General features: G+C 48.8%; 1 protein-coding gene across 1 annotated transcript in view; it reads right to left on the bottom strand.

Annotated features, from left to right (window-relative positions):
* Positions 1–238: 238 nt before the first annotated feature.
* Efr3b (EFR3 homolog B) overlaps positions 239–10,045 on the bottom strand; it is a 75,750-nt gene continuing 65,943 nt past the window's right edge. The window contains 7 exon segments of the mRNA XM_051142849.1: positions 239–480; positions 1,094–1,143; positions 3,497–3,603; positions 4,300–4,348; positions 7,077–7,168; positions 7,929–8,056; positions 9,177–9,244. Coding sequence (XP_050998806.1) covers positions 375–480; positions 1,094–1,143; positions 3,497–3,603; positions 4,300–4,348; positions 7,077–7,168; positions 7,929–8,056; positions 9,177–9,244 — 600 coding nt within the window. The 3' untranslated portion in view covers positions 239–374.

Genomic DNA, 10,045 nt, shown 5'->3' with positions numbered 1-10,045 from the left:
TTTTCCTTGGGAGTGTCTGACACCCCCCTCATAGACACAACCCCCCAGCAGAAGCTTCCCAGGCTCCTCTGCTTCTCAGTGGAGACACCCTCATGATTCTCTGTCCCTGGCTGATACAAAAGAGAAGACAGGTGAGATGCTTATTAGCCCCAGAGGGCAGGTGGCTGGAACTTCCTCACAGAAGACAAGGAGGAGGCAGAGGAAGCAGGAGGGCCACAGAGGACCAGAGGCTCCACCTCTGCTCAACTTGGGAAAAGCCACTGTCCAGGGTGACTATTTCTCAGCTATCCCAGCTAGATGTCCATCCGGTGAGAGTGGGCAGGAGGGTGGTCCTCCTGTATACCGTGTCCCCTAAGGATTCTGTCTCTAAGGATTCAGTACACACACAGGTCGGGAAACTTCATCTCGTAGACAGGGATGGAGTGGTTCTGTGGCTGGCCGTAGGCTGCGGTGATGGTTCCTGAAGGGCTTGGAGGGGGCCTAGAGACACATGGAGGAGAAAGGTAAGAGGTAGGAATTGGGGCTCCTACCCTTTGTGCAACTGAACACAACAGATGGTTTCGGTTTCTCCTTGAAAGCTCATGCTATTCCACTAGTTCCCAGATTTTCAAGATGTTCTAGAATCTTCAGCTCAGTCAAGACTCCCTCTAGGCTCCATGGCAACAGTCCTCAACCTTCCTAACGCTGCAGCCCTTTAATACAGCTCCTCAAGGTGTGGTGACCCCCAACCAGAAAATTGTTTTCATTGCTTCCTTATGACTGTAATCTTGCTACTGTTATGAACCATAGTGTAAATATCTGATATGCAGGAGATCTGATATGCAACCCCCCAAAGGGGTTGTGACGCCCAGGTTGAGAACCGCTGTTCTATGGTGGCGCAGGTACTTCAGAGATCAAGACCCCTGGCTTTTCCTAGGCTTTACTAATCCAGTCTCTTGCCCTCTCCACAATGGCTGAGTCTAGGGCTGGCACTAGAGGTTGAGGAAGGTGGGAGGGCTGCCAGCAGGGGTGTGAGAAAGAGGACTTAGGACAATGGCCCTGACCCCTGAGGCTGGACAGAGAGGTAGGGTCCCCTGCCCATGCTACCACTTACCGGATAGTGATTTCAAAGATCTGGTTGAGCTTGCTCTGCAGCAGTGATGCCTAAACACAAATGAAAAGAAAGTGAACCTGGGGCTCTGAGAGCGTCAGCTACCACCTCACTGGCCTGTTGGGAGTTGGTGTGATGCTCTGTGTTTACAAATACTACATTCTGGACCCCAAGATCCGGCTGTAGTCAAGATAAGTGCACGCTCATGTATACCAGCCTATGTTGTATAAGCTTTGCTCCCCAATTATCTCTGATTGGTTAATAATAAAAAAAAAAAAAAGCTGAACAGCCTACAATTGGGCAGAAGAGAGGTAGGTGGAGCTTCCATTATCAGGCTTGTGGTCTCAGGTAGGGACCATGAGGGGAAAAAGAGAGAAGAAGAAGATGCAGAAAAAGGACTTGTCTTTTTTTTTTTTTTTTTTTTTTTTTTTTGGTTTTTCGAGACAAGGTTTCTCTGTGTAGCCTTGGCTGTCCTGGACTCACTTTGTAGACCAGGCTGGCCTCGAACTCACAGTGATCTGCCTGCCTCTGCCTCCCGAGTGCTGGGATTAAAGGCGTGTGCCACCACGCCCGGCAAAAGGACTTGTCTTGATGGAGCAGATGCATCCCAGACAGGACCAATATTGGCAAGTAACTTGGGGGTGTGTGGCTGGGAAGTAGCTAGACTAGCTTAGAGGTTTAGTATAAATAAATGTCCAGTAATGGTGCTTATAGCTTACTGATAAATTTAGTAAGTCTCTGCGTTATTTATTTGGGAGCTAGAGCAGGTACACAGAAAAGCCCTCCAAATTAATTACTTATCTATAATACTGGCCAACTGCCCATAGGACATCTGGAAGTCTCTGGCAGCAGCAGCTGTGAGAGGGTAACCAGGTGGGTGTACTCTTTCGTGTGTGTGTGTGTGTGTGTGTGTGTGTGTGTGTGTTTGTTTTTTTTGTTTTTTGTTTTTTTTGAGACAGGGTTTCTCTGCATAGCCTTGGCTGTCTTAGACTCACTTTGTAGACTAGGCTGGCCTCAAACTCACAATGATCTGCCTTTCTCTGCCTCCCAAGTGCTGGTATTAAAGGCCGGCTCTTAGGTGTACTCTTATTTCAGGCACTTGTACATTCACATCAGGGACAGCCACCCATCAAAAGCTGTCTGGGGACCTGACAGAGGGCAGGAATACCAGGGAGAGTTTTGGCAAGCTTCTGCTCTTTAATATGGGATAAGAGGATCTGTTGGGCATGGGGTCAAGATACTGGAGCTGATACTACTTTTTCTTGATGTGTCTAGCACATGGGCCTCCTCCTGGACCATGAAATGGGCAGTCTACTTCTCACAGTGGGATGGGAATAACTTACAGTCGACAGCACAGGCTTAGAAGACGTGTGTTTTTATATAGACACAAACTATGTAGCTCTTATATAAGTGTAAAATATAAGCCATAGGCCTGTAATCTCAGCACTAAGAAGGCTGAGGCAGCATGGTTGAAAGTGTAATGAAAGCCTGCGCTACATCGTGAGTTCAAAGCCAACCGAGAATGGACAGCAAGACCCTCATTTAAAAAAACCTGCCTGGTGCGATGGCTGAGTGGGTAAAGTATATGCTACACAAGCCTAATGGCCTGAACGCAATCCTGGAGCCCACATAAAAATGAAAGGAGAACCCAAAAGTTGTCTTTTAACCTACATATGCATCCACACCCATATCATACAAACAGGATATTAATAAAAAGTTAATGATGATGATAATAATAAAGGTTTTGTTTGCTTTGTTGAGACATGATACTACCCTGGCTGGCCTGGGATTATTATTTATTGAAAATCTATCTGGCCTTGGACTCCAAGAAATCTGTTGCCTCTGCCTTCTGATTGCTGGATTGAAGGTATGAGCCACCACACCCAGCTGGCACCTCCTACCCCTCACTCTCCCTGACCCCCACCATCCTTTTTTGGAGGTCTCACTATGTCACTCTCGCTAGCCTGGTCTTATCCATGTAGATCAGACTGGCTGGCTCGAATTCACAGAGATCTGTCTGCCTCTGTCTTCCAAGACAGTGAATACTCAGTGTCCGGTCACTGAGCTCAGGAATGCAATGTAGTAGAACGTATTGGGGTAAACAGCAACATTCTGAATCTTGGAAACAAAACCCTAATTTCTGCAATACAAAGAGGCAAGGTTTGTCTGTCTGTCTGTCTGTTTGTTTGTTGTTGTTTTCTGAGACAGGGTTTCTCAGTGTAGCCTTGGCTGTCCTGGACTCACTTTATAGACTAGGCTGGCCTCGAACTCACAGAGAGCCACCTGCCTCTGCCTCCCTGAGTGCTGGCCACTGCTCCAAAGAGCCAAGGTTGGAACTCTGTCTTGCCATGGCCCCAAATCTTGTATCTGATTGGTCAGGAAGGCACCTTGCGGTATGTCACTCACCCGGGCGCCACAGTGGGCTGCAATCTCCTCGAAGGGTGCCTTCTGGAATTTCTCTACCACCTGTCGACGCCGTTCACGCTCCTGTTCCTCAACTGCCACACTGTCCACTGTGACACAAGAACTGGGTTAGTGTTCAGACCGTCCCCAGGGATGAGCAGGGGGAGAAGCTTGAGATGGACAGGGTGGACTCTTAGGATGGAAAGGGGCGGAGCCATGAAAGGTGTGGAGACCTCATGTGCCCTCAGAGACTTCTGATCCTGCCTAAGGCCCCACACTCTGAGAATCAGTGACATGGACCTGCAACTGGGATTTTTTTTTTAAAATGTTATATGGAGTTTATTAAATGAGCATGGGGGGGAGAAGGAAAGGGGGAAGGGGTACCCCAGAGAGAGACAGAGACAGAGACAGGAAGAGTGAGAAGAAGAGAGAGGAAGAGTAAGGGTGAGAGAGAGGAGAAGGGGGAGTAGAGAGCTCCACTGGGCTTTTAAAGACCCAAGTGTCTACACTCCTGCTGGGACTCTCAAAGAAAAGATCTCAGATAGCTGTCCCTTTTAGTACTGTCTGGGTAGTTTGAAAAAGGACCCAAATAATGGAAAATGCAGATAGACCATGAGGCAGTTGTCATTAGCAAGTAGGAAAGCCGTGACAGTGACAGGGCAGCCCCACCCCCTCACTGGGGACTGGGGACCACGAGCTGCAGCTTTGGCAGCTGCTGAGTTTAGAAGAAGCCACCAGCCTTGGCCACCAGGGCCATGTCAGCCCTAACCTCCCCTTTTGCCAGTTTCTTAGGGCCCCTGTCTTACCAATGGCCTTCTTTAGTGTCTCATAGGTGATCTCTTCAGCCGGCACTCGCTGAAGAAGAAGGGGCAAAATGGAGAAAGGTGAACAGTACTTCTTAGGGGACCGTCCCTAAAACACCCCCATTGGCAGAGGCATCTCTGAGCATGTATGGAGAAACACACAAACAAGTTCAGTTCCCTCAGAATAGCCAGTCCAGCAAGCTCCAGGGAGAAAACCACCACATAACTGAAAAAAAAAAAAACAAAAAAAAAACAAAAAAAACAAAACCCAAAAACCTCAGAGAAACAACTGAATGTAAGAGGCAGTTGAGAAATAAGATCTCCAATATAAGCAGGAGAGATGGCTCAGAGGATAAGAGCACTGTCTGTTCTTCCAAAGGTCCTGAGTTCAATTTCCAGCAACCACATGGTAGTTCACAACCACCTACAGTGAGATCTGGTGCCCTCCTCCTGCACACATGCAGGCAAAATACTCTACAAATAATAAATAAACCTATTAAAAACATCTCCAATATAAACTCCAGGAACTTCATAACATTTGAAGGCTTATGATATTAAATTATACCCCCAAAGTGATGAATCTTAATATGTAAGTCATAGAAGGTTAGAAACAATGGGCCCTCCGCTGAGCTGACTGGTCCCAAGACCAGAGGCAAAGGGTCTCAACTCCTGCAGAGCCTATGAAAAGAGGCAGAAGATAATGAAGCCCAAAGAAGGGAACTCCATGGATCCATGATCTCCGGGAAGATGCTGACGATGCTGATGATGCTGAAGTTTGGACCCGATTCCTCACCAAACTATCAGCTTCTCGGTGTAGCACCCACTAGGAGTCATGTGCCATCACGGAAAGTAAGAGGGAAGTGTAGACAGAAGACACAAAGCTCCGAGAGGGACTATGCTAAGTGGTTCCTCTGGAGGAGAGAGGCCCCGACAAGTCCCTAGGTGGTGACTGTATTTGATCTCCTGATCTGAGTGTGATAACATGGGAGCATTCACCTTGTGAAAATTCAGACAGTACAGGTCTTGATTTGTTTGCCATTTGGTAAATGTCTGTTTGACTGGAAAGGGTAGACATACATAAATGGGATAAAGACATTCAGCAAATATTGCATGGGTATCAATAGCATGCAGAACTCTCAGTTGGGTCAACAGAAGCTGCCAAATTTGTTAACATAGGATATGCAAGATAGCCTGAGGAATCATCCTATATTCACACCGATATCCATCCATCCACACATCCATCCATCCATCCATCCATCCATCCATCCATCCACACATCCATCCATCCATCCAGCCATTCACCCACCTGCACAACCATGTATTCACCCATCCATCCATCCATCCACACATCCATCCATCCATCCATCCATTCACCCACCTGCACAACCATGTATTCACCCATCCATCCATCCATCCACACATCCATCCATCCATCCATCCATCCATCCACACATCCATCCATCCATCCAGCCATTCACCCACCTGCACAACCATGTATTCACCCATCCATCCACCCACCCGCACATCCACCCATCCATCCACCCACACATCCATCTACGTATGGTCAGTGAAGACCAATGCAGATAAAATCAAAGCATTAAGGAACCATAGGGTATAGGGAAACTAAAAGCCAGTTCTCTAAGTGAAAACAGGCAGGAAGTGGAACCCAGCTGTATTTTAAGAACAAACAGTTCATAGGTCCAAAGGTTTAATTGCTCCCGTGGACAAGAAGGCAGCTGCTGTGTTGCTTTTGCACTAGCATACTTGTGCAGATAGATTGACACGGAGGAAACTGAGAACAGTTTCCATCAGCAGCAGTACCAGGGTGGCAAGGAAATAAAATGACATGGGAGGGCCAGCCCAGAATGCCAGGCACTGGGATTAAGATTTGACCGCAGCAGCACTGATCCATCACCCACAGTGATGGCACGCTTAGCCAGCACAGGACCCCGAGCCACAGGCCGAAGCTGCGAAGCAGTGTGGCACGGAGAGGGCATAGCCCTGCATCAGGTACTGGGACACCCCCGGGCTAAGCTGACCCAGGGAAAGAACCAGTATGGGTGTCCCAAGAGGCCACCCGTGCGTAGGTGGCACTAGCTAGGTAAGCATTTCTCCTCCTTAGCTTCGCTTGACTACTGACTGCCTCTAAGCCTAGGACAGGAGAATCCCTGTGCAGTGTAGGGGACACAGTCAGCTCATCCTGAGGCTGTAGGGCACTAAGGGTCCTGTTGCTCACAGCCGCAAGCTCTCCAAGGGCTCCCACCTCCACTTCCTTACTCTGCTTGCCCATTTAGCCAGGGTCAGAGCTTCCCTCCTTCCACAGGAATGTTTCAGCTCTGAGTGCCCAGGCTCAGGGTTTGGCCCTGGTTAAAGGGATGCTTAATGCCACCTTCAAGGACTTTTCTGTACTCTGATCACACCTGGGGAAAGACTCAGCATCCTCCACAGCTGCCCTCAGACTCCCCATCAATCTCCGCATCCCAGTCCCACCCTGATGTGGGTATTCCTTACTTTGTATGATGCTTGTCCTATGCCCGTCAGTTCCCTAACTTGTATGAGTAGGGAACAGAGACTAGCAAGTCTTTCTAGAGTGATTTTTTTAAAAAATGATATTCTCATGATAGAAGAACAGTAATAAATCTTCTAGCTGGAAATATCTACACATGATAAGAATCAGTAAGAAAATGAATATACTTGAGAAACTAATTTCCACAAATCTCTTAACCCACTGTAAAGGGAGTGGAACATTTAGCGCTCAGAATACTGACAAAAACGCTCACCTCCTCTTTCTCTGGGCTGTTCCTCGATTCTACCTCTACCTGAAGGGAAATGGTCTCTCCAATGCTCTTCCTCTTAGACAAGCGGTCTTCATCTGGAAAAAAAAAAAAAAAAAAAAAAAAAAAAAAGAGAGAGAGTTCAGAAGCTGGGGTTCCCAGTCCTTGCAACGCCAGGGATAAGCCATTGCTTCCACCCCCTATGCTTTGGTCCACAGTCCTCAATGGCTCAGTACACACTTAGGCTATGCTTGAGGCTTCCAGAAGCTTCTAGTTGCAGTGGGCTTTCTCCATTCATCTTAGGGTGATCAGGTTGCTTCTTTGAGTGAAGATTTTTGCAACCATTTGTGAAAACAAAGAAGTTGCTCGGGGACCAGGAAGTGTATCTCAACTAGCGTAAGCTTGCTGCATCAACGCAGGGCAACAGTTAACGGCCACGCACGCAGTGTTTTCTAAGTGCGTCTGCCTTCACTGCTCCACACACCTCCACATCAACCCTCTAGTGCAGGCGTTCCATAGTCACGTGACGGAGGATTCCCAGAGGTGCTTTTAGACAGTAGGTAGCACAGAGGTCTCAAAGCGGGTCTGTTTCTGTAGCTCATGGGTGCTCTTCCTAAATCTATGAACCCGCCCCCCACAAGCCAGGTCATCTCCTGGGCCAGTTGCTTTCTGAGACCCCAAACTGAAGAGGAGCAAGGAAACCAGGATCTCACCATGAGTTCTGTGTGTCTCTCAGCTCTCATGTAACACCTACGATGCCACCACAAGCGGTTCAGGGGGTCCACACTCCCTTGCTCTAGGGCTCTTGCCTAGCGGAAAAGGCAGACAAAGACAGGAAGCTTTGCCTAGAGCGCATACCTGTCAGCTGAGGGATGTAGGGCAGGCAGAGTCTGTCCGAATTGTAGCCGCTGCCTCCCAGGACTTCACTGATTTTGCTCTGGCGGAAGAGAAACTCGATCACCACACTATCCAGACTCTGGGACAGCCTGGAAGACAAAGAAGGGGGAGAGGAGAAGCGTGGGCAGCTAAGACAATCCCTGGATGACTTTGCCATAATTGCAGCACCCTGACGATGCGACACGACAGAGAAACAGAAGAAAATTGCCTTACTCCCTTTTCCAGGGACACCCACTGTTTTACATCTTACACAGAATCCTTCAGTTGCATGGGCCCACACATACACGCCCCCTTCCCCAACACCCTGCTCTGTGATAAATTTTGGGTGCGTATGTGTGTGCGCGCAGCTGTGTGGAGACCAGAGGTCAATGTTGAGTGTTGTTGCTTAGGCAACATCCCACGTTCTCTTGCAGACAGGGTCTCTCTCACTGGCCTTGATTCTGAGCTGGCCAGCAAACTCAGATTACCACCCGTGTCCCCGCCCCCAGCTCGGGCTGACAAACACACTTGGCCTTTTCTTAACAGCATGGGTTCTGAGGGTCAAAGTTCATATGTATGCTACAAAACACGCACTTTATCAACTGGTCTATCTTTCCCAGCCTGTGCCTGAGGATTTCACTCCTCTATCATTTAATAACTATCGCACAACTAAATATCCTTTCAAAGCATCATGGACTTTCTAAATCTTTTTCTTTTGTGGTGCTCGGGGTGGGTGGGATCGACCCAGGACTCACTTGGGCTAGGCAAGTGCTCTGCCACTGGACTACAAACAGGTCTACCCCCAGCATCAATCTCTTTTGCGGTTAGTGCACGAAGGGCCACAGTTTAGGAGGCTGAGTCCTGTTGTTGGTCTTCTTGTTTCTCAGAGTATCTTTCCCTTGTGTTCTTCTCATGCCGTGGTGATACTGGTCCATAGCACTGTCTGAAGGCTGCGTTCTGTCCAGGTGGCTCCTCTAGGACGCACTCACCGTGGGTCTAATCTAGAGGTTGCATTTCCTCCTATGCAGCAGGACCCTTCAGCTGGCCCACCATGGCCTGCCTGAGGCTTGATGGCATCGCAGCCATGGATATTGTGATGAGGCCAAACTCCACCCAGGACTTGAAAATCTCAGGCAGGTGTAAGCCCCACCCCCACCCTCATGTGTGTCCTTGTCTGGCCTCATACTGCCCACGTGCCCATGTTTGACTGCATCCTGGTACTGTCCTTACCTGGGTCTTTCCACAAACACATCCTCAGGAAGCATGTATGGTGCCTCTTTCTTCCTGGTCTCTATTACCTGGAGTTTGGAAGGGAAGAAAAGATGAGAGCTGGGTCTTGCAGGGCGAGGCGCCTCAGAGCAGGTGACAGGAAGAGCTGCAAGCTCACTTTCAGCGTCCTCCCCCTCCTCAGCCTCCTCAGAGATGCAGCAGCGCACAGAGCTTCTCCAGGGAGAATCCAAATCCCCAGTCACCGTCAGAGCAGCCTGGAGAGACTCGTGGCTGCTCAAGCTGTCGCCATTGATGACGCACACGTGCCAAGCGTCCTCCAAGCACAGGGCACTTCGTCCCTTAGAGACTGAGGTTTCTTTCTTCTATGCCTTATTCCTGTACTTTTGATTTACACAAGTAAAAAGGGAATGCAGGGGACACGTCTGGCACATCTGACGGATGGGGACAGTTTGAGATGTCCCCTATAGCCCTTGCAAGTGTTTTGGGAAGAGATGTAAAAGTCACCGAAGTGGCGAGAAGCCAGGAGTCTGAGGGCGACCTGGCAACAGCTCCGCTATTTCCAGTGCAGAGGGCTGCTTGTACTCCCTTCCCAGCCCAGCGCCTGGGAAAGTTTGATACTCTTGGGAAATCCTGGTACAATGATGAAGCGACTGCCCACATACCCACAGCCAGCTCAGGTCAGCAGGGACCTGGAATGTTAAAGCCAATCCTAGACATCATATGACTCCACTTAAAATACTTCTGAGTTTTCCTCTGACCTGAAAATTATTTTTTTTTTATGTGTATGAGTATTCTGCCCATATGCACATATATGTTCTACACTTGTATGTCTGGTATCCGTGAAGGCCAGAAGAAGGTGGCAGATCCCC

Source organism: Acomys russatus, chromosome 1, assembly GCF_903995435.1.
Source record: "Acomys russatus chromosome 1, mAcoRus1.1, whole genome shotgun sequence".
Lineage (NCBI taxonomy): Eukaryota > Metazoa > Chordata > Mammalia > Rodentia > Muridae > Acomys > Acomys russatus.
This window is presented reverse-complemented; position numbering and strand designations above follow the sequence as displayed.